The sequence below is a fragment of the Haliotis rufescens genome, unplaced genomic scaffold (assembly GCF_023055435.1).
Source record: "Haliotis rufescens isolate VD_foot unplaced genomic scaffold, xgHalRufe1.0.p SCAF_12, whole genome shotgun sequence".
Taxonomy (NCBI): domain Eukaryota; kingdom Metazoa; phylum Mollusca; class Gastropoda; order Lepetellida; family Haliotidae; genus Haliotis; species Haliotis rufescens.
Window position 1 is genome coordinate 7753195 of NW_025963802.1, and position 25921 is coordinate 7779115.

At 43.1% G+C, this 25921-nt stretch overlaps 1 protein-coding gene across 1 annotated transcript in view; it reads right to left on the minus strand.

Moving 5' to 3' along the window:
• Positions 1 to 933: 933 nt before the first annotated feature.
• The window catches only part of LOC124141278 (zinc metalloproteinase-disintegrin-like EoMP06), a 46619-nt gene continuing 21631 nt past the window's right edge, over positions 934 to 25921 (minus strand). Inside the window, exons 10-23 of the mRNA XM_046509250.2 lie at positions 25627 to 25799; positions 25242 to 25466; positions 22938 to 23106; positions 22272 to 22361; positions 21332 to 21412; positions 19816 to 19936; positions 15273 to 15387; positions 10492 to 10596; positions 9946 to 10138; positions 8415 to 8505; positions 7136 to 7189; positions 5541 to 5600; positions 3752 to 3857; positions 934 to 2791 (exon numbers count right to left, since the gene is read on the minus strand). Coding sequence (XP_046365206.2) covers positions 2326 to 2791; positions 3752 to 3857; positions 5541 to 5600; positions 7136 to 7189; positions 8415 to 8505; positions 9946 to 10138; positions 10492 to 10596; positions 15273 to 15387; positions 19816 to 19936; positions 21332 to 21412; positions 22272 to 22361; positions 22938 to 23106; positions 25242 to 25466; positions 25627 to 25799 — 2049 coding nt within the window. The 3' untranslated portion in view covers positions 934 to 2325. The remainder of the gene's footprint in view (positions 2792 to 3751; positions 3858 to 5540; positions 5601 to 7135; positions 7190 to 8414; positions 8506 to 9945; positions 10139 to 10491; positions 10597 to 15272; positions 15388 to 19815; positions 19937 to 21331; positions 21413 to 22271; positions 22362 to 22937; positions 23107 to 25241; positions 25467 to 25626; positions 25800 to 25921) is intronic.

Below are 25921 nucleotides of genomic sequence, written 5' to 3' on the forward strand. Positions count from 1 at the left end.
CGTCACGCCGAAGACCCGGGTTCGATTCCCGACATTGGTACAATGTGTGAAGCCCATTTCTGGTGTCCCCCGCCTTCCTTTAACTTGGGGGCGGTCGGGTAGGCTTGTGGTTAAAGTGTTCAGTCGTCACGCCGAAGACCCGGGTTCGATTCCCGACATTGGTACAATGTGTGAAGCCCATTTCTGGTGTCCCCCGCCATGATATTGCTGGAATATTGCTAAAAACAGCGTAATACCATACTCACTCACTCACTCCTTTAACTTGAGTGACAGTATGTCAATTTCAAAAAGGAATTGGGAAGACATACAATAAAATGAGACAATTCTTTTGATTTCTTCTTTTGTGGGATAAGTAAATTAATATCTGGAGTAAATGGGATCATCTTTGAGCTTGTGTCAAGGTTCCAATTATGTGCAGGAAACTTCGGGGAGTATAATCAATTTGACTTTGTTTAAATGAAGAAGAATTAGTTGTGTAGTGGTAGTGTTATGTCAGTTTGTTGAAAGACAGTTGTTATATACTGCTACTACCTGTCTAGTGTGGACCCTTGTTGTGTGATGTTTGTATATACACATGTGTACATGGACCTTCATTGTCATAATACGTACTATACAATCATCCTGTGTTTCAGCAGACAGAAATAAATCATTGTCCAACCGTGCTGGCCCTTCTTGTCCCTAATTCTCTTACATCATAAGGGGGCACGGGTGGCCCAGTCTTCTAAGGCGCCGCGATTCTGGTCTGGTCCAGACTCGATTATTTACAGACCGCCGCCATATAGCTGGAATATTGCTGAGTACGGCGTTGAACAACAAACAAACAAACCAAAGTGGAAAATGCCCAAGACTTCATGCTTTCCTCTCAAATCAAGCTACGCACTGATATAACTGAAATATTGTTCACGGTGGCATTAAACCCAACTCACCCATTGCCAGAGACAGTAATATTTGAATAAGAACAAATTTCTAATCAAAAGTGCATGAACAGCTTTATGAGATTATAGACATAAATATCAATGAGCCTAGGCTCCATTTCGTCACAAACTGGAATTGTCAAAAGCTAACATAATGATTTGTTACATTGATACATCACAATAATTACAAAGCACGCTACACAAACAAGCAAACAATCAATGAGATTGACTGCTGTGGTCGTTGGATTGTATATACAGTGTTCAAGCATATCTTTCAAAAACAATTCATGTATCTTCATGTAACTATGAGGATTTCCAAAGTCTATCAATGTCAGAAATGGTAGACCAAACTGTTGGTGCTTTGCCTCATTCGCTATGAATATGAGGCCAATTTCAATAACCATGATGCCGACAGATCTGAAAACAGCAGTTTGAAAAAGCATAGTAAATTTTGACTCCTGATAAGTAACAAGTGACTGGAAGTTTATGTCCAGATATATAAACGTGAATGAGGATTCAAAATCACACAATATTTTGTAATTTTGCATGCCTTCAGGACTAGCTATACCACATACCAATTTCTTTGCTTTCTGTCAGTTCGTCGAAAATTATTTCCAAAATTCCAGTATGTGGTTTCATAGTGAGTGCGTATACATCCAAACTGCTTTTGCCATGCATGGACTGAATCACGTGACAGAGACAGACACACGTAAGTAAACCTTTTACACTGGACCAGTCCCCTGTGAAAGGAAGACCGAAATACGTTTTCTTATAACTTGGAAAGGATTTTTAAGACGAAATGTCCACTCCAGCTTAAACAATCGTCTGCATCCCGTTCCCTAAGTATCTTCGTCGTTGTTCTGGACATTGAGAATTATTGCCGTCAACGTTTGCTCTAATCTCATTATAACCAGATCTTTCACTCCGATTCGATTGTCTACAGAGATGTGTGTAATAATTATATTATGTTAGCTTTGTCGTACTTAATAAATGTTGGCTACATCTCTTGATCCATATATTTTAACCAGAATGATTGATTATAACAAAAGTTCACTCAGTAATCTGTCAATCCGTGGCGCCAATGGTCGACAGTCTCAGGGTGCCACGATACATTGTATATCCTCTTGATACTTATGGGGCAAGATGCTAACCTCGCGATTCAACATGTAACATGATCCTTACGATATCGGCAAGAGACTAATAATAAACAGATCACACTGAAAACAGTCATTTCTACAATGCAGGCAACATAAATGTCACGGACAGGTAACACATACATATTGGTGACCCTATTTAAATTTGAAGCAAGACTTGTGTGTCTTGAGGTTTCGCTTCCTTTACTTTGTCGCGGGAATATGTATAAATATTACAATCACTCGTGGCACCCTACATCAGAGACTGACTCCCTTCTTCATCGGTTCCTGCTCAGTCGTCTTGGGGCTGTCATAGACACCTCGCCTTGGACAGCGTCCGGAGGAGGTCCTGTGTTGCGATCTAACTGAAAGGATTCAATTGATTCCTGAGAACCGTAGTCTGAAGTAATGCTGTGACGTCCATGACCGTGTCCGCCTGAGTTGCCATGCCCACCAGACAAGCCTGCACGATTATGTCCCCTGTGGCCATTTCCTTGGCCATGACCGTGAGAATTACCATGATTGGTCCAGTGTCCTGGGGGTACGTGTTGGGTTCCCGGGTGTCCACTGGGAGAGCGCCCGGGCGGTCTACCCTGCCCAGGTCGTGCCCCATGGGACGGGATTCCTGGTTTACTCCCGGGGTTGTGGTGTGTTCCATTCCCCTTCCCACCGTGTGCACCCCAGGCAGGGAGGGGCCCCTTCTGTGGTGAGGTAGAATTGTGTCCGAACTTCGTGTCCACCCACCTGCAACAACATCCATCCATTCTGACGATAGTATTCACACCAGCAATGGCACCGTTGTTATGGAAACGGAGTTTCAACTTCTGCTGCAAATCTTTTCAGGCAGACGAATGAGATTATTACATCAATGATGGCACCGAATGCTGATTTTGAAATTATTAAATACTTTAAATATGAAAAGTAAATACAAATTAAATCGTATTTTCATTATATTGTCCAAAATAAAAATTCCTGAAGTATTAAACATAAATTCATGTGAAAGAAATAGTTTAAGATGGTGTTGCTTTAAGTCTAAGCAAGACGATTAATCTTAACATGGATTAATGTTACATACTATTGGGTTGATATCTTATCCAAAAGAGTCGAGAGTTCTGTAGATGATCTTAGTTTGTATATTGATGAGTGAAGTGTTTGGTTGTTTGTGTATGTGTTTATTTGTTATTTAACGCCACACTAAGCAATAGGTCAGCTATATGACGACGGTCTGTACATAATCGAGTCTGAACGAGACAATCCATTGATTAACATCATGAGCATCGATCTACGCGATTGGGATACGATGAAATGCATCAGCCAAGTCAGCGAGCGTGACCACCCGATCCCGTTAGTCGCTTTTTACAAGAATAGTCGCCTCTTACGGCAAGCATGGGTTGCTGAAGACCCATTCTAACCAGGATCTCCATGGCTGGAGGAGGGAAGTGAATTTTGTTAAACACCCTATCCGCAGTATTCAAACTTTAGCACCCTGTAAGTAATCGAATCTGGGAAGGCAACCAGTGGTCGATAGTATGAGCAACATTCCTTGTAAAATGAGAAACAGCCAGACATCATCGTAAGCACCTGATCCTTACTATAGTCGGCTCTCACGGCACTGGGTTACTGGGGACCGAACCATACCGGGGCCGGCGACAGCGCATGTATAGGTAGGTTTTATAGAAAGAGTCATATTCCCCGTGAACTTACTTCCAGAGAGCTTTAGGTCGCTTACATCTCCAGAGGACAACGAAGCATACTCCACCCAGGGCTATCAGGCCGCCGACCACTCCGCAGATAATCTCAACACTGTGATCTAGGTAACAAAACATGTATACATGCCCATTTTACTATAACTTACTAAATAAGGTAATATATCATGTTAAGATTGCTTCTGTAACGTCTATTCATGTGTGTATCCTAGAATTTAAGGAACATTTTGAATTTGAATCGATGCGGTTTAGAGAAAACCAATCTTAAAATCAGTATATACCTAAAGTTGTTTGTTTTTTGTTTAACGCCGCACGTAGCAATATTCCAGCGATATGACGGCTGTCTTTAACTTATCGAGTCTGGACCAGACAATCCAGTGACATCATGTACATCGAAATTGGGATGCGATGAGTCGATTCATTTGGTTGGTTTCTTGTTTTGTTGAAAGAATTCTGAAGTATTTAAATGGGAACATCATTGAGTTTCAAGCTTCAAATTAGATGCAGGAAACCATGGCGAGTTTCGTCAATTTGACCTAGTTTGAATGAAGAAGAATTAGTTGTGTAGTGGTAGTGTTATGTCAGTTTGTTGAAAGACAGTTGTTATATACTGCTACTACCTGTCTAGTGTGGACCCTTGTTGTGTGATGTTTGTATATATACATGTGTACATGGACCTTCATTGTCATAATACGTACTAGAATAAATAAAGAAAAGAATAAATCATTGTCCAACCATGATGGCCTTCCTTGTCCCCAACTCTCGTACATGGTTAAAAAGTTGTTTGTTGTTTAAGGCCGCAGTCTGCAATATTTCAATTATGTCATGGCGGCCTTTAAAATAATCGACTCTGATCAAGACAATCCAGTAATTGGCATCATGAGCCATCAAGAACTGTTAAAACGTAGACAAGATATTTTTGTTCACAAGTAACGACTGCGAAAACGTATTTCACTGTAATCTTAGTCATATATTTGTTCACAAAATCTTCTGAACTGCATGTTATGCACTCTATTTATCTTTCATTTTTGAAGAAATTATCAGTTCATTGTGTCAACATTGTTAATTACTTATTTAAGTTACTTTGAGCGTCTTACCGTCAAAATACATCCAAAATAAAATGAGGAGATTAATTTAGGAGTTTAGTTCATTTCAATCAGTCTGTCTAAATTCAAGTCTCATTTTTCAAAAAAATATGCATACTGACTGAAAACTTCAGTCAATATATCTCATATTGCATGATTTATAGACATTGACTGTGACACATATACACAATTTATGCATGCACATTCTTTAACATATATTACATGTTTGTTCCTATCACAGATATATGGACGTACACCATAACAGTAGTCTATCATACAGACCTTGAAACAAATAGATCCAATACAGCCCATGCAAGTCTATACTATTTGGCAAGTCTAGATTACTGCAGTATGAAAAGGAAGAGAGTGTCTGGGCTCCTTTTTTTAAATATTTCATAACTATAATTTATGAACAGTTTTATGTGTAAAATATGTTCATTTCAGAGACTAGATGTTAGTCTAATTATTATAGCGACACAAGGTCATACAATGCGAAAGCTGTTACATATATGTATCGGAAATAATTGAGATGTGAGAGATATCAATAGGAAATTAAAGATGATATTGACATCAATCGGAAATTAACGCATATATCATTCATATCAATATGAAAGTAACGGTTATATTATTATTGATATCAGTTGAATATAAGTAGCATTGTGATGGTAGTGATGGACTGGTGATAGCATTGTGTGGCACTACCTGTTGGAGGTTGTGAGGACGGTGTCGGTGTCTGTGATGCTGGCGCCTTGGATGAAACACCTGCAACAATTCGTGAATCAAGAACTGCATGCGTGTTATGACATGTAGCACATGGTGCTTATGTTTTGTTAAAAAACTGTCTCAAAGCAATGTCTATTACCGTATTCGGCGTAATAAGCGCCCAGGGCGCTCTCAAAATTAGAAATAGGGGGCTCTTATTAGAATATTATTTTGGTGGAAAAAAGAGAGTTGAAAGATAAATTTCGTGGTTTATGCTGGCACACTGAAATGTTTATATGTAACAGATAAATCTGACCAGAGTTTAATTGCCCATAATTAAGAATGTATTATACGCGAATAAATAAGTCTTGTGTACATTGATCAATCGGAAGGAGTGCTAATTGTGATTGTTCACTAGCCAATATATCAGCAAATATCGCCGTGGGCGCTAATTAGAGCGGGGCGCTTATTACGTCGAATACGGCAATATTACTGTTTGACATAAACTGTCAGGCAAAAGAACGTATACATTTGAAATCTGGATTTGACAAAACAATTACAAGCGTTGTGAAAAAACGTTTGGTCCAAAATCACAACTATGATACCCGTATCAAATACATCTCCATCGAATAACCTTGTTTGGTTTACTTATAGCCCCCATCAAACATGGGCGTATGCTTTCTTTTGCCCGGCAGTTTAAACCATAGAGGCATACAATTTCATACAATACGATGACATGCAATCAACCAAGTCAGTGAGCCTGACCACCAGATCTATTTAGTCGGTATCTGGGACCTATGTTCTTACCTGGTTAACATGCCTAAAGACATCTAAGATTTGAGATGAAGCGGCCCTTTAAACAAATCCTATGGAAACTCGAATTTACTTTTGTCCCTTGTATATAGTCACTGATAGCGATTGTATGTAAATATTAACATTTGAGTGAGCGTGCGAGCGAAAGTTTTTCAGGCCTTAGACAGCATTATGTTCCAGCTATATCACAGCGTCTGTACATAATAACAAACCAGTGACAACGACATATATATTCTATAATATATATTACATGCATTCATAGAATCACAATATAGTTCATCCAGGTAGGAATACAAAGAGATTTTGATAACAATGTGAATTAAAGGAGATATAATTGATGTCAATTGAAAAAAAAGTAGCTATGATTGATATCAATTGGAAATTAAAGGAGATATGATTGAAATCAATTGAAAATTGATGGGGCTATAATTGATGTCAATTGGAAATTAAAGGAGCCATGATTATCGGAAATTAAAGGAGCTATGATTGATGTCAATCGGAATTTAAAGGAGATGTGATTGATGTCAGTCGGAATTTTTAAGGAAACATGATTGATGTCACTTGTAAATTAAAGGAGATATGATTGATGTCAATTGGAAATTAAAGGAGATGTGATTGATGTCAATCGGAATTCAAAGGAAACATGGTTGATGTCACTTGGAAATTAAAGGAAATATGATTGATGTGAGTCAGACATTAATGGAGATATTACTGATATCTGTTGGATATTAGCAGAAATATGATGGTAATTATCGCGTGGTGGTAGGATAGTGTGACACTACCTGTTTCTAAGGACGGGCTCGTCGTCTGTGATACCGGCGCACTGGATGAGACACCTGCAACAAATTGTTTGTGTATTTAATTCTGGAAGTAATTATTTTTACGCAAGCAGTGCACGTATAGTACAAGAGACCTATAATACCCCGGGGGCGGTCAGGTAGCCTAGTTGTTAAAGTATTCGCTCGTCACGCCGAAGACCCGGGTTCGATTCCCGACATGGTTACATTGTGTGAAGCCCATTTCTAGTGTCCCCCGTCGTGATATTGCTGGAATATTGCTAAAAGCGGCGTAAAACCATACTCACTCACTCATTCACTATAATACCCCTGGTCCCCTTGGGGTGGGTTTATGAAGTATAATATTGTTTTCATTATTCAGATACCCTCTTTGACACTGATAGCTTTATCCTGAACTGCTTATAGATACTCTACCACACCTCGGAGATTCTGGAAGAGTGAGTGAGTGAGTGAGTTGGGTTTAACGCCGCTTTTAATAGTATTCCAGTTATATCGCGGCGTGTCATCTTAATGTGGTAGGAAAGCCTGAAGTGATGCAGGTCTCAGACGTTTACCACTTCGGTGAAACCCACGAGCACGGGTATGGTGCTGACAAACCTAGAAACATAATCGAGGCGAACCGGGATTCGAACCCACAATCATAGGTTTCTGGCGTACCCAGGGACGCAACTCTGCACAGCGAATCGCGGCGCCTTAGACGACTGGGCCACCAATGCCACCAGATTCTAGAAGAGATCCCCAGAACCACATGCTAGTAGAACCGACTAGTGACGACCTTCACAATGTGTGACCTGGCTGACTGTGCCTTCGAAACCCGACGGTGTTGTTCGTTGCTTGTGTCATCGACCACAGGGGGTGGTCGGGTAGCCTAGTGGTTAAAGCGTTCGCTCGTCACGCCGAAGACCCGGGTTCGATTCCCGACATGGGTACAATGTGTGAAGCCCATTTCTGGTGTCCCCCGCCGTGATATTGCTGGAATATTGCTAAAAGCGGCGTAAAACCATATATCTCACTCACTAAACTTGTCTGTATGTCTTTTCTTACTTGGGCCAGGCACTACCCTGGGTGTCTGGTCTATCTGTAACAGGGACTCGGAGTGATATCCTATCTAAGTGATAGGATATTCCATCCTCAGTTCCCGAAAACATGACAGTAATGTTCAGGGACCATATTAGAACGTTGAAGTTCCTCGTGCCAATGGCATCTTTGGCATAAATGAGAACTACCAGAGAACTTGTATATTACACATCAAAAACTTTCTAACTTGGTCTGATTCTTGTGACCCCGCCCACTTTGGAACAGTCCGTCCCCGTGAAGCCGTCGTCACAGTAACAGCTGTTGTCATTGGTGCATATCTGGAAGGATAATGTACATATACATAAGATAAAGATATGATAACAACCCGCCAAAACAGCCGGAAATTGCAAATTTTTAAGCTACGGAACAGTTTTCTCATCACTTGCAATATGATATAAGCACTACAGGATTGAAAAGGATTGAACTGTCTCACATCTCGAGAACTATGGGCAAATCAGTACTTGATCTACAGTTCCTAAGATAATGAGTATTGGTCAAGGACTTGCTAAGGTTAGAAAATCAAGAAAAAGATGTCTGACAAGAATGATCCGTTTTGACACATTTGGGGTTTTAGCTTTAGATTTGGTGTTGTTAAAAGCCCAGGGACGGTATTCATAAACATTCTTAGAGTGCTAAAGAGGTCTTAAGTCTGAGAAAATCTAAGAATTTTCTTAAGTCATATTCATAAAAACTTTTAGCACTTAGAGTACTCCTAAAGTTAAGAGTACTCAAGGGGGCTTTTAGCTACCTAAGAATTTTCTTAAGTATCCAATATGGCGGCAGCTGGGGCACCCCAGCTGCATCAGCTGAGAACTTTCAGGCCAAGGAAAAACATTTTCAGTGTGTACTCAGACACGGAACTTATCCAGTGGTTTCGCCTTGACAGTGCAGGTATATTATTTGTCACAAATTTAATCAGGGATAGGCTTACCTCCCCTACACAAAGAAACAATGCTATCACCCCGGAGATGAAAATAGCTGTCATGCTGCGTTATCTTGCAACTGGGAAAATGCAACTGTGTAACGCCGATGATCTTGGAATAAGTCAGCCATCCATAAGCCGTATTGTCAGTGAAACAATTGATGCATTGTCAACACCGGCTATTGTCCGACAGTTTGTCAAATTACCTGTACTACGAACAGACATCCAACGTAATCAAGCAGCGTTCATGGCAATTGCTGGCTTTCCTGGCGTATTTGGTGTAATTGACGGCACCCATGCCCGCATAATTGCCCCGAGTGTCGATGAGCCGGAGTACGTTTGTAGGAAACATTTCCACAGCATTAATGTGCAAATAGTATTTGATGCTCACTACAACATACTTGACATCGTTGCCAAGTGGCCAGGATCTACGCACGATGCAAGAATTTTAAATGAGAGCGGTGTCCGAACCGCATTCGAACAACATTTCATCCCTCAAGAATTCTAAATATAGCACAGGGATTCCCCTGGTTACGACCAATGTCCGACCTAAGAGTTACTCTCAGAGTTTCACTTAGCTCTTAGCTAAAAGTTACGCTCAGAGTCATAATGATTACACTCTTAAGTGTAACACTTAGCTAAGAATTATCTTAGCGAGTAAGGAGTATTCTTAAGAAAATTCTAAGAATGTTTATGAATACCGCCCCAGAACTATTAAGTATCGAAAAGAACAAAGTCTAACTGTCATTCATACAAACAGACATCTAAAAGTTCTTCAAAACGCCACCGTACTTACCCCATGATTGGAGCACTGAGATCCTGAAGGGTCTTTGGGGCAGGGTTGTTTTGGCAACGTCTGCAGCACGACGCACTCTCTCGCCAAGCACACCCCGGGCTGGTTATTTCCGGTTTCGAAGTGTATGCAGGGGGACCCATCATCCACCAGACCAGGGTCGGGGACGTCATCGCCGAGGTCGATAGCAACAGAACTACAACATAATTGTTTTACCATCACCACCGTGGTCATCGTCATCATCGTCGTCATCATCACCACTGTGGTCATCGCCGTCACCGTCGTCATCATCAAGGGCCAGTGAGCATATTCAGTAAGTAGTACACAGCTCAGGCTACCTACATCATGTTGATTGACATCATGATAATCGATCTACGCAATTGGGATACGATGGTATGCATCAACAAAGACATGGAGCCTGACCACCCGATCCCGTTAGTCGCCTCTTACGGCAAGCGTTGTCGCCTTTTACGGCAAGCATGGGTTGCTGAAGACCTATTCTACCCCGGATTATCACGGGAAGCTACCTATGAAGTATTACTTACTTACATGCACGTGTGGGAACCTGACGTTGTATTGATGATATGTCGACCGACACCAACCACGGGGGACCTGCTCTTTGTAACACACTGTAGCATACCACACATGACGTTACTGAAAGATGGAGAAAAACGTGGTCTCAGTGACACTGCAGCACATGATGTTACTGAAACATGGAGAAACACATGGTCTTAGTTACACTGTAGCATACAGCACATGATGTTACTGAAACATGGAGAAACACGTGGTCTTAGTGACACTGTAGAAAACGCACATGATGTGACTGAAACATGGAGAAACACGTTGTCTCAGTGACACTGTAGCATACAGCACATGATGTTACTGAAACATGAAGAAACACGCGGTCTCAGTGACACTGTAGCATACCGCACATGATGTTACTGAAAAATGGAGAAACACGTGGTCTCAGTGTCACTGTGGCATGCAGCACATGATGTTACTGAAACATGGAGAAACACGTGGTCTTAGTGACACTGTAGCATACAGCACATGATGTTACCGAAACATGGATAAACACGTGGTCTTAGTGACACTGTAGCACACCGCATATGATGTTACTGAAACATGAAGAAACACGTGGTCTTAGTGACACTGTAGCACACCGCACATGATGTTACTGACACATGAAGAAACACGTGGTCTCAGTGGCACTGTGGCATACCGCACATGATGTTACTGAAACATGGAGAAACATGTGGTCTCAGTGGCACTGTGGCATACCGCACATGATGTTACTGAAACATGGAGAAACACGTGGTCTCAGTGACACTGTGGCATGCAGCACATAATGTTTCTGACACATGAAGAAACACGTGGTCTCAGTGGCACTGTGGCATACCGCACATGATGTTACTGAAACATGAAGAAACATGTGACCCTAGTGTAGCATAACGCACATGATGTTACTGAAACATGGAGAAACACGTGGTCTTAGTGGCATTGTAGCATACCACACACCATGTTACTGAAACATGGAGAAACACGTGGTCTCAGTGACACTGTTGGATTCAGCAAATGATGTTACCGAAAGATGGAGAAACACGTGGTCTCAGTGACACTGTGGCATGCAGCACATGATGTTACCGAAACATGGAGAAACACGTGGTCTCAGTGACACTGTAGCATACCGCACATGATGTTACTGAAACATGGAGAAACACGTGGTCTCAGTGACACTGTAGCATACCGCACATGATGCTACTGAAACATGGAGAAACACGTGGTCTCAGTGACACTGTGGCATGCAGCACATGATGTTACCGAAACATGGAGAAACACGTGGTCTAAGTGACACTGTAGCACACCGCACATGATGTTACTGAGACATGGAGAAACACGTGGTCTCAGTGACACTGTAGCACACCGCACATGATGTTATTGAAACATGGAGAAACATGTGGTCTCAGTGACACTGTGGCATGCAGCACATGATGTTACTGAAACATGAAGAAACACGTGGTCTCAGTGACACTGTAGCATACAGCACATGATGTTACTGAAACATGGAGAAACACGCGGTCTCAGTGACACTGTAGCATACCGCACATGATGTTACCGAAACATGGAGAAACACGTGGTCTCAGTGACACTGTAGCATACCGCACATGATGTTACTGAAACATGGAGAAACACGTGGTCTCAGTGACACTGTAGCATACCGTACACGATGTTACCGAAACATGGAGAAACACGTGGTCTCAGTGACACTGTGGCATGCAGCACATGATGTTACTGAAACATGGAGAAACACGTGGTCTTAGTGACACTGTAGCACACCGCACATGATGTTACTGAAACATGGAGAAACACGTGGTCTCAGTGGCACTGTTGCATACAGCACATGATGTTACTGAAACATGAAAAAACATGTGACCCTAGTTTAGCATACCGCACATGATGTTACTGAAACATGGAGAAACATGTGACCCTAGTGTAGCATACCGCACATGATGTTACTGAAACATGGAGAAACATGTGACCCTAGTGTAGCATACCGCACATGATGTTACTGAAACATGGAGGAACACGTGGTCTTAGTGGCATTGTAGCATACCACACACCATGTTACTGAAACATGGAGAAACACGTGGTCTCAGTGACACTGTGGGATTCAGCACATGATGTTACCGAAAGATGGAGAAACACGTGGTCTCAGTGACACTGTGGCATGCAGCAAATGATGTTACCGAAACATGGAGAAACACGTGGTCTCAGTGACACTGTAGCATACCGCACATGCTGCTACTGAAACATGGAGAAACACGTGGTCTTAGTGACACTGTAGCACACCGCACATGATGTTACTGAAACATGGAGAAACACATGGTCTTAGTGACACTGTAGCATACCGCACATGATTTTACTGACACATGAAGAAACACGTGGTCTCAGTGGCACTGTGGCATACCGCACATGATGTTACTGAAACATGAAGAAACATGTGACCCTAGTGTAGCATAACGCACATGATGTTACTGAAACATGGAGAAACACGTGGTCTTAGTGGCATTGTAGCATACCACACACCATGTTACTAAAACATGGAAAAACACGTGGTCTCAGTGACACTGTTGGATTCAGCACATGATGTTACCGAAACATGGAGAAACACGTGGTCTCAGTGACACTGTGGCATGCAGCACATGATGTTACTGAAACATGGAGAAACACGTTGTCTCATTGACACTGTAGCATACCGCACATGATGTTACTGAAACATGGAGAAACACGTGGTCTTTGATGTTACTGACACATGAAGAAACACGTGGTCTCAGTGGCACTGTGGCATACCGCACATGATGTTACTGAAACATGGAGAAACACGTGGTCTCAGTGACACTGTGGCATGCAGCACATAATGTTTCTGAAACATGGAGAAACACGTGGTCTCAGTGGCACTGTGGCATACCGCACATGATGTTACTGAAACATGGAGAAACACGTGGTCTCAGTGGCACTGTGGCATACCGCACATGATGTTACTGAAACATGAAGAAACATGTGACCCTAGTGTAGCATAACGCACATGATGTTACTGAAACATGGAGAAACACGTGGTCTCAGTGGCATTGTAGCATACCACACACCATGTTACTAAAACATGGAGAAACACGTGGTCTCAGTGACACTGTTGGATTAAGCACATGATGTTACCGAAACATGGAGAAACACGTGGTCTCAGTGACACTGTGGCATGCAGCACATGATGTTACTGAAACATGGAGAAACACATGGTCTCATTGACACTGTAGCATACCGCACATGATGTTACTGAAACATGGAGAAACACGTGGTCTTTGATGTTACTGACACATGAAGAAACACGTGGTCTCAGTGGCACTGTGGCATACCGCACATGATGTTACTGAAACATGGAGAAACACGTGGTCTCAGTGACACTGTGGCATGCAGCACATAATGTTTCTGAAACATGGAGAAACACGTGGTCTCAGTGGCACTGTGGCATACCGCACATGATGTTACTGAAACATGGAGAAACACGTGGTCTCAGTGACGCTGTGTCATGCAGCACATAATGTTTCTGACACATGAAGAAACACTTGGTCTCAGTGGCACTGTGGCATACCGCACATGATGTTACTGAAACATGGAGAAACACGTGGTCTTAGTGACACTGTAGCATACCGCACATGATGCTACTGAAACATGGAGAAACACGTGGTCTCAGTGACACTGTGGCATGCAGCACATGATGTTACTGAAACATGGAGAAACACGCGGTCTCAGTGACACTGTGGCATGCAGCACATAATGTTCCTGAAACATGGAGAAACACGTGGTCTCAGTGACACTGTGGCATGCAGCACATGATGTTACTGAAACATGGAGAAACACGTGGTCTCAGTGACACTGTAGCATACCGCACATGATGCTACTGAAACATGGAGAAACACGTGGTCTCAGTGACACTGTGGCATGCAGCACATGATGTTACTGAAACATGGAGAAACACGCGGTCTCAGTGACACTGTAGCATACCGAGCATGATGTTACTGAAACATGGAGAAACATGTGACCCTAGTGTAGCATACCGTACATGATGTTACTGAAACATGGAGAAACATGTGACCCTAGTGTAGCATATCGCACATGATGTTACTGAAACATGAAGAAACACGTGGTCTCAGTGGCACTGAAGCATACAGCACATGATGTTACTGCAACACGGATTTGGTTGGTTGGTTTGTTGTTTAACGCAGCATTCAGCAATATTTCAGCTAAATGTCGACGGCTGTTAATAATCGAGTCTGGACCAGACAGTCCAGTGATTAATATCATGAGCATCGATCCACGCAAGTAGGATCAATGACATGCATCAACCAAATCAGCGAGCCTCACCACCCGATCCCGTTAGTCGCCTCTTACGACAAGTATAGTCGCTTTTTACGGCAAGCATGGGTTGCTGAAGACCTATTCTACCCCGGATCTTCACGGTTCACTGCAACATGGAGAAACACGTGGTATTAGTGACACTGTAGCATACCACACATGGTGCTACTGCAATGTGGAGAAATACGTGGTCTTAGTAAAATTCACAAGCAGGGTATGATGCTGACAAACCTAGAAACACAGATTCGAACCCACGATCATAGGTTACTGGCACGCTAAAGGGACTTAACTAAGCACTAGTGTACATGTTTACAAGGACTATGACAAACAGGGATAATATGAACGTACGTTCTCCTCCCAACACTACAGTACACGACGCTGTGTTTGCTGATCTACTACATTCCCTCGTCGTCACTCACCTATATGCACAGCCTGTGTAGGTGACGGTCCCCGAGACGCGGGTAGCTCCACAGTTTCCGGTGGCCGTGCCGTCCTGGTTGGGCTGGTAGCAGGAAGCGTATGCTGATGTAGAACCTATGAGAAGAGAAGGGATTTCCCCTTACAATTCATGATACAAACATATACATTCTTCACTTCAATATACCTAGAAATTTAAGAATATGTAAACTTTTTAACTTAAACTGCGTTGAAAGTGATTTCCATTTTCTTTATGGTGTGTGCAGCGTACGTATAGTTAAGACAACTGTACATAAACACTAAGTTATATCTTCATCCTAACATCCTTAATTTAACATTCTGATGTTATGGCAAAACGCTAACATCATAACAAATTGAGCAAACAGCACATATGGAAAGAAAAGTAGGGTTAACTGTTATTCCGCCTGTACCATAACGTTTGTACACAAAGTCCTAAGGTCTAAGAGTACTGAAATAGATTGACCGATTGATTGAAAATTCTTAATGACCAAAATACGCTTAACGTCATTATTAGCAACTACAATGTTGTTTTGTTTGTTTGTTGTTTAACGCCGCAGTCAACAATATTCCAGCTATATGATGGCGGCCTGTAAATAATCAAGTCTGAACAAGACAATCCAGTCACTGACATCAGGAGCATCGATCCACGCAATTAGGATACGATGACATACATCGACCAAGTCAGCAAGCCTGACCATCCGATCCCGTTAGTCGCCTCATGAAAACAAGGGTTGATAAAGACCAGTTCTAAGCCGGATCTTCACGGGTCCAGCATTGTTAGTGAGTGAGTGAGTGAGTATGATTTTACACCGCTTTTAGCAATATTCCAGCAATATCACGGCGGGGGACACCAGAAATGGGCTTCACACATTGTACCCATGTCGGGAATTGAACCCGGGTATTCGGCGTGACGAACGAACGCTTTAACCACTAGGCTACCCGACCGCCCCCAGCATTGTTAACAACGACCGGGAGATCGTCGTACAGACACACATGTTTGTGACGGTGAACGCAAATCACTCAATCTGTGTTCCACCGCCAAACAAAGGAAAATGACCTCGATCATATTTGTGGCTTTTCACAAACCTGAGGTCCTTCATTGTGGGAAATATATGTTATTTCAATTAGATAATTCAGATAAAATCTTTAATCAGTTTCTAAACAGTGTCAACAACGGCTGCAGTTTAAAACCAGGATGCACTGAACAAACATGAGACTGCAGAAACCCAAAGTACGTTTCTCAAGGTTTCCGCATCTGAAGGAACTTTCATCACTTCGAACTTTCTTCTCAAGTTGAGCCTCCGTGGTCTCGTGGTAGAGAGTCCGCCCGGCCGCGTCATACCAAAAGACGTTAATACCCTGCCTGGCGCTCTACATTAAGAGATTAAGACAAGGACTGGTCGGCTGTATACTGTGTCTGAGTGGGGTATTCATGTTAAACTGCGGCATGGTATCTAAGTGGACTAGCACTATAAATCGGCATCAGTCCGGACTAGTACAAGCAGCCACATACACACACACACACGCACGCACGCACGCACGCACGCACGAACGCAAGCACGCACGCGCACGCATGCATGCATGCACGCACGCACGCACGCACACACACACACACACCAGCATGCACTTTGCTGTATAAGTACAATTATCTTGAACGCGACGTCAAACCCTTACTCTATCACCTGATACGCCTTGATATATAGCTGAAATACTGTTCCAAGCGGCGTTAAAGCCTATTCTCTCCCAAAGGATTCGTTGAAACAGGTATATACTCAACAACAAAAGTTCCTGTGACACCAATATTTTAGTGTATTTTTCAAACAAGTAAAGTTTGGTTTTCAATATTGTAGTACATGTATGAAATCACAAAAATGCAACTGCTACAGAAAAGCATGCAAGTTGACTTTTATGCAAGCCCCATGCATTTCACTACCCAAGAATGGGTAGAAAAACATGTGCGTTAACGGGATTCCATATGCATAGTTTAGCTTCGGGCTGACAACAACCACTCAGAAAAACTACAAAATTACGCAATTATTCAACATTACGAAATGCCAAGTGACTGCAAGAAGCATCCCTGGCCTTCGACGAATATCTTCACAAACCGTACGTCGTCGCCTCAGATGTGCACGGATTGTCGCCAGAAGACCCGCCAGACGTCCCATTCTGACAGGAAACCACCGTCAAGCACGTCTACAGTGGTGCAGATAGCGCCTACGCTGGACGGCCATGCAGTGGGGACAAGTTCTATTCACTGACGAGTCTCGTTTTCCCCTCAGCCACAGCGATGGACGGATTCGAGTGTACCGACGTCGAGGTGAACGTTACGTCAATCATTGTGTCATGGAAGAAGATCGGTTTGGGGGCGGCAGCGTTATGGTATAGGGTGGGACAGCAAGACAGAGGACCCGTTTGATAGTGGTAGAGGGAAATCTCAATGGACAGCGCTACCGCGACGAGATCATCGGCCCTGTTGTTCTACCGTTTTTGCGTCGACATGGCCCAGGTATTGCCTTTCAACATGACAACGCCCGGCCTCATATTGCTCGACTTGTTCAGGTTTCTCTTCAACAAAACAACGTGAATATCATCCCCTGGCCGGTTCGCTCCCCTGATCTCTCACCAATCGAGCACATGTGGGATGAGATGGATCGGCGCCTTCGAAGTCAATCACGTGTTCCACGGACACTCCAGGAACTTCGAAACATGCTCCAGCAGATATTGATAGATATCCCACAGGACTTAGTGCGACGCCTGGTCCATTCCATGAGACGAAGATGTGTTGCTTGCATCGCAACCAGAGGTGGACACACACGCTATTGATTTGTAAATTGACATTTTTGCATGTTCATGTTTTTATGAAATCACGCATTTTCAGAAGTATGACAAATTAAACCCTTTGAACACTTACAGGAGTCTTTTATCTGTTGCAAACCGAAATTATTTCAGATTTGGTAAAAAACATAACTTTGCATTAAATCTTAATCAATGTTTCAGGAACTTTTGTTGTTCAATATATACTCTTCCAAAAAAGAAACTTGACAGATGTAAAACCACTTTTTGCCAAATATCTAAAATAATTACATTAAATGAGAACCAAATAAGTCAAACAGAAAGATGATGTGTCTATAATTCGCGAAAACACATACAAAGCACAGAAACGTAGCGTTTGGGGATAAATTTTACAGCTTCATCCAAACGCAACCGCCTGTAAAAAACGTGCAACACAGGATCCTGCATTTAGGCATGCAGGCCCCCCTGCTGAATGGGTATAAACATCCACATCAACGGTTGTTCATACAGTCCTTATAACGGCAGTAGAGGCGGTGACAGAATGCCAGACTGAATGCAGCTCAACGGAACATTGGGAGATTACAAGCTGGAGCAACTCAGCAAGAAGTGGCCAGGCACTTTGGCGTATCCAGACAGACAATATCCGCACGGTGGACCCGATACAACAACACCTACAGAGTTGACGAAAGACCAAGGTCAGGAAGACCAAGGGTGGCAACCCAAGCACAAGATCGATACATCCGGCTGGGACACCTCCGAAACCGCACTATCACAGCCACGTCTACAACCACACAGATCCCTGGGGTACGCAGAATATCAGATCAAACGGTACGCAACAGACTGAGGGAGGTTGGACTTTTTGCACGAAGACCTGTTCGACGTCACGTATTGACCGTCTGCTTTGGTGCCAACAGAGGGTTAGATGGGCACGTGCAAGGTGGAGAAATGTACTGTTTACTGACGAGTCCCGTTTCCTACTCACACGTGCTGATGGGCGCGCACGTGTTTACAGACGTCGGGGTGAACGTTACGCCCCCAACTGTGTGCAGCAGGTTGTCCCATTTGGCGGCGGGAGTGTCATGGTATGGGCCGGAATTCATCACGGTGGTAGGACGCCTCTCGTGCATGTGGCAGGTGCATTGACAGGTGTGCGTTACAGAGACTTGATCCTACAGCCTTACGTTCTTCCTCACGTCACGTTATTGACAACTTGATTGCATCTATGGGTCGTCGGTGTCAAGCGGTGATTGATGCACGTGGTGGGCACAACCGATACTGACATTTTCTGTACCCCTGTGACATTAACTATATCGTGTACGTGTGTCTGTCTAGGTGACACGATTAATGTCTTGAACATTGTGTACATTGATCTTCAAACAGTGTTTAAATTATGGTTTCTGTGTCCTATTTTGAAACAATCGCATTATATTACATTTTGAAAGTCAGTGTCAAGTTTCTTTTTTTGAAGAATATATAATCATTCACCTGATGAGGGGACAAGAGTGAGTGAGTGAGTTATAGTTTTATATCGCATAGGCAATATTGCCGCCATATCACGATGAGGAGACAAGAAGTAGTCCTGAAACGCTGAGTACAATAAAGAAGTTGTTACCCATAGTCTAATACTCCTCGTCATAGGAATATACAGTTTAATTTCAAATTCTGATTTGACGTCACAACTTAATCGATCAGGCTAAAAATACTATTTCCTCACTGACTGTGTGTACATACCGGGCCCCCACAGGTACTGACACTGGGCGTGGGCACTCCGACACTTGCCCTTGTAGCAGAAGCCCTGACTCAGCCCGGCCCCACAGTCCTGCATGTCCTTCAGGTGGAGGTTGGCGGGACACTACATGCAACACACACAAGAACATAGAACGGCCACACGTACAGGCGAAGTTTGAATCATCGTGATCAGTAAGCTTGACTTCTTTGAGTTCTAGTGTTTTGGTCCTGCACCACGTTGAAACACGTTCTAAAGTATGTGACGTGTTTCGAAATATGATCATGAAATATGGCTATCTGTGTGACCATGTAGTTATATGTCTATCTGTATGAACATGTAGATATGTGCCTATCTGTATGGCCATGTAGATATATGCCTATCTGTAGGGCCATGTAGATATATGCCTATCTGTAGGGCCATGTAGATATATGCCTATCTGTATGGTCATGTAGTTATATGCCTATCTGTATGGTCATGTAGTTATATGCCTATCTGTATGGCCATGTAGATATATGCCTATCTGTATGGTCATGTAGTTTTATGCCTATCTGTATGGCCATGTAGTTGTATGCCTATCTGTATGGCCACGTAGTTATACGCCGATCTGTATGGTCATGTTGTTATATGCCTATCTGGATGGCCATGTAGATATAAGCCTATATGTATGGCCATGTAGTTATACGCCTATCTGTAAGGCCATGTAGTTATATGCCGATCTGTATGAACATGTAGATATGTGCCTATCTGTGTGACCATGTAGTTATATGTCTATCTGTATGAACATGTAGATATGTGCCTATCTGTATGAACATGTAGATATGTGCCTATCTGTATGGCCATGTAGATATATGCCTATCTGTATGAACATGTAGATATATGCCTATCTGTATGAACATGTAGATATGTGCCTATCTGTGTGACCATGTAGTTATATGTCTATCTGTATGAACATGTAGATATGTGCCTATCTGTATGGCCATGTAGATATATGCCTATCTGTATGAACATGTAGTTGTATGCCTATCTGTATGAACATGTAGATATAAGCCTATCTGTATGGCCATGTACTTATATGCCTATCTGGATGGCCATGTAGTTATATGCCTATCTGGATGGCCATGTAGTTATATGCCTATCTGTATGGCCATGTAGTTATATGCCGATCTGTATGGTCATGTAGTTATATGCCGATCTGTATGGCCATTTAGTTATATGCCGATCTGTATGGTCATGTAGTTATATGCCGATCTGTATGGCCATTTTGTTATATGCCGATCTGTAAGGCCATGTAGTTATATGCCGATATGTAAGGCCATGTAGTTATATGCCGATCTGTATGGCCATGTAGTTATATGCCTATCTGTATGGCCATGTAGTTGTATGCCTATCTGTATGGCCATGTAGTTGTATGCCTATCTGTATGGCCATGTAGTTATATGCCTATCTGTATGTCGTGAGAAAGCTAGTTGGTCACATCGCTATACGTTTTTACATCTACAGCTGTACAGCAGTTTTTACCTCGGACACTTTACCGTCACAAAACTCCTCCAGATCACATTCGTTCTGCTTGGGGCGACATATCATGCCAGGTGACACAATCTGGAGAAACATCAAATATGAAACAAAACACACATAAACAAAAGATCCACGATTACAATGATGATTGTGTCAATGACAAAACACAATTATAGATAAACACATACATATAGAACACATGTTATACCCATACAGCTGTAGAAAGGCATTTGAAACCTTGGTCACGATACAGACTTTGGGAATTCGTGTTATTCGTTATTACAAACGGAGTGTCGATATCAGAACATTGCGCACATAAGGCCAAAAAGCCATATTTGTTATCTTAATCTCTGACATATATATTGTGAAGCCTAAAACATTAACGCTGGTGGCAGAACATACGGACAATATGGGAATAAACGGGATAAACGTTGTGATGTAACTCGAGAAAAACAAGAAAAAAACGTTTTAGGGTCAGGGGCTCCAGATGAGGGTTGGTCTAGCAACCAGAAACACAAATATTTATGGTGTTATGATTCTTGAATGATCTTAGAGTAACGCCCTCCTAATCGAAATATAGAGTATAAAACAACTCAGAAAAGATATTCAACCAATATTCTAAACTGCTTCGAAAAGCCTTTGTTTCAATGATTTCCTTAGTGTTCATGTTCTGTAACACAATTCATATTACATCCGTTTTCTGGGGGTGGCACAAGTGGCCTAACTGTCTAAAGCGCTTAAAAGATTTGCCGGGACAGATTCCACTGACCGTGGTTAAATCCAAGATTCTCATTTTTATCCTTGGTTTCCTAGCACCATACCCGAACCCTTCTCTTGGGTTTCACGATCTGGATCACTTCAAGCTCTTCCAACATTAAGCTGAAATACTGTTCTTAGCTCTGTCAAACCCAACTCACTCATTCACTGTTTTAATGTGGACTACCTTACAACTCTTGCAGCATCCTCCGGTGTTGCACTGAGCACTTGGGCGGAGCTTGCAGCCAAACATACAGCATGGGTCCTTCTGGCAATCCTGCGAAGACATCAGATGTACAGGACACTAGGGGCTGACGTAATCATTGTCGTTATACCACAGGATACCATAGAATAACGCATAGTTCCCGAAGTAAATAAGGTCAGTTATGTATAATGCTTAATAAAAATAATGTTATAATTGAACCCTCGAGTATTAAGGAGCCCCCAGGTCTCTTAATGCAGACTTTATCTATGTAGTGACTGGCAGTGTACATGTCGTAAAGACCCGTGAAGATCCGGGATAGAATAGGTCTTCAGCAACCCATGCTTGCCGTTAAAAGCGACAATGCTTGGGATCGGGTGGTCAGGCTCGCTGACTTGGTTGATGCATGTCATCGTAACCCAACTGCGTAGATCGATGCGCATGATGTCAATCACTGGATTGTCTGGTCCAGATTCAATTATTTATAGGCCGCCGTCATAGAGCTGGAATATTGCTGACTGCGGCGTTAAACAACAAAGACACTAAGAAACAAACAATCTTAATGTAGACTTTATCTATGTAGAGCCTGGACGGTGTACACGTCGTAAAGCCGCAGTGTTGGTCTACATCAACTGTAAAGCTTCCACTCACCGGTATCTCTCCGCAGTCGCAGACCTCCCCCTGCTCCTTCACCCCGTTCCCACACACCGGCCCCCCGTACACGTGCAGGGGGGCGTCATACAGGCAGCTAGCCCCTCCCTCGCGAAACATCTTGGCCACAGCATCCTTGCTGCACTGGCTGAAGCTCCGGGGGTCGACCCTGGGGATACAGATTGTGTCATGTATGCGCCAGACCCGACCCATTGTGGCCAGATTATCATCCTTGTCTATCAGTCTATATATAACGAACCGCAAAAGAAACGTCACCCCAAGTAACATTCCTTGAAAAGTTGTCATTTAAATATCTGGGTAATTTTTGTCAAAGTTTCTAAAATTTAACATTACCTTGTCAGGAAAAATGAAATTTGATGGTAAAAAAGCAGATGACAATAAAACCGATCTCCCAAACGCATCACGGCAACGGCCATGGTAACCCGATGCACGTGAGTTCCGTGCAAATTGAAATGCACATGCGTTCCCCCATTTCTTGCCCTATAAACTTTTTTTTTAATACACCCAGATCGGATAACATTCATACGTTATTGAAGTGCAACCACGTGCCAAGATTAAACGGAATCAGCGACACCAAGCCGATTGCAAGCTGGACAAACCGCCCGGCAAGTAGCCAATGCATTTCAAGTCCACGTGAGGACTATATACAGGTTCCAGTAACGGTACCAGACCACCAACACTACAGATGACCGACCACGTTGTGGAAGACCAAGGATCGCCACCCGACGTCAGGATCGTCAGATTGTGCGACAGCATCTTGAAGGTCGCTTTGTTACTGCTCGACAGACCATGGGGACACACCAGCAACACATTAATGCGGACACCGTGCGTCGACGTTTGACGAGCAGACACCTCCACTGTCACAGGCCACACCGAGGGCCCATTCTGACCCCACGTCATCGCCGGGGCCGTCATCAGTGGGAAACACAGCACCAGCATTGGCGCCACCAGCAGTGGAGAATAGTCCTCTTCCCAGATGAGGGCCGTTACTGTATCTCAACATCAGATGGCAGAGAGAGTCTGGCGACGCCGTGGGGAACGTTATTCGGATGCTTGTGTTGTTGAGAGAGACACGTGGGGTGGTCCGAGCATCATGGTGTGTGGTGGAATTGGTCTTGCACAGAGGGTCGGCCCTGTGGTCTTCCAGAACATCGGTCCAGGGAGAAGCAATGGTGTAACAGCAGCTCGGTACATGAGACTTCCTACAGCAGAATGGCATCAGAACCATGCAGTGGCTTGCCTTAAGTCCCGATTTAAATCCCATTGAGCACCTGTGGGACGAGATTCAAAGACGGCTGAATGACGTCCGACCAAGGCAGACAACTGCAACTGAACTGCGTCAGGCGTTTCTCAGAGTGTGGGTTCAAGTGCCTATGGCCTTCATCAACCGCCTCATCCATTCCATGTATCGACGTTGCACGGTAGTCATCAATGCACATGGCGACAAACGAGATACTGACTTGTGATGCCATTTTCTCAGAGACTTGTGTTCTTTCACTTTAAGAACATTTGACACTTTAATTTCAACCTTGATGATCAGTTTCGCCAAGTTTCATCTTTTTAATATGTCTCAAAGTATGTTTACAGTGTTTGGACAAATACGGTTTCTCATATATCTGTCCATGGTGACGTTTCTTTTGCGGTTCAGTATACATATATACGCTTATGGGTTTCACTACGATCTGAACCCGTGAGATCCGTGTTAGCAACCCATGCTTGAAATAAGAGGCGACTACGTTTGTTGTAAGAGGCGAATGACGGGATCGGGTGGTCAGGCTCGCTGACTTGGTTGATACATGTCATCGTATCCCAATTGCGTGGATCGATGCTCATGATGTCAATCACTGGATTGTTTGGTCCAGCCTCGATTATTTACAGACCGACGTCCTATATCTGGAATATGGCCGAGTGCGGCGTTAAACAACAAACAAACAAACAAACTTACTAGCTATGGCGGATCAAGGATTGCATGGGGATGTGCGTGCGTGCGTGCGTGCGTGCGTGCGTTCCTGCGTGCGTGTGTGATGGGGTACGAAGATTACATAATGACTCTAATTACATAAAAAAGGTTAACACCTTAGATATAGAAATGCAGGCGATCTCCTAAGAACCCCCTTATCTCCTTGTCCCCCTTTAATGATCAAACTTAAACTTAAACTTCTCTTCGTGGCCCCACTTGGGTAAATATTAGTCGAAATGAAAACAGTTCAACATGAAAAGTGAGTTTCAAAACACACTGCTATTGTGAAACATGAAAATGTGGAAACGTCTGCACCAACGTACGAGGTATCCGCTGCCATGATGCATTTCCCCGTCCTGTCTCCGCATGCGCACGTGCTGGTATCGTGTACGAGGCCCAGCGCATGACCGATCTCGTGCGCGAGAGTAATGGCCGACTTGAGGTGAGGGTCAACGCCGGGGTTGTGTTGAATGACGGTGGCGGAGAGCGGAGTGCACATGACGTCCACATGAGCCATACCGACAATGTTGTGCTCAAACTTAATGCCTCTAGAAAATAGTAATGGTTTATATAGAAACACAACACTTTAAACATATCAAGTGAACTTGATATTTATTATTATACAGAGAAACAAGTTTCAACAAATGATTTTCACATGTAACTTAAAGATGCGTAAAAAGGTTCGATTATACGTTATACGAAACTCACGCAACGAATGCCGCCAAGTCGTAGTTAAAGTTAGGTATCAAGGAAGTCTTCCCATAGTCGATGAAGTTAACAAGAAGCGCCTTAGCGTCCGTTTCCATGGTAATCTCATCCTTCGTTTCCCAGATTTCCACCCCAACCAACGCAATGCGGATCCCAAAGTCAACTTTGTACATCTACAATAGGTAATGTGTAAAGTAAGTTTATAAATAATATTTTAAGCTATAAATATAATAATAATAAATATAATATATAAAAATAAATAATAAAATCACTTTTATGTTACATCGCCGCCTTT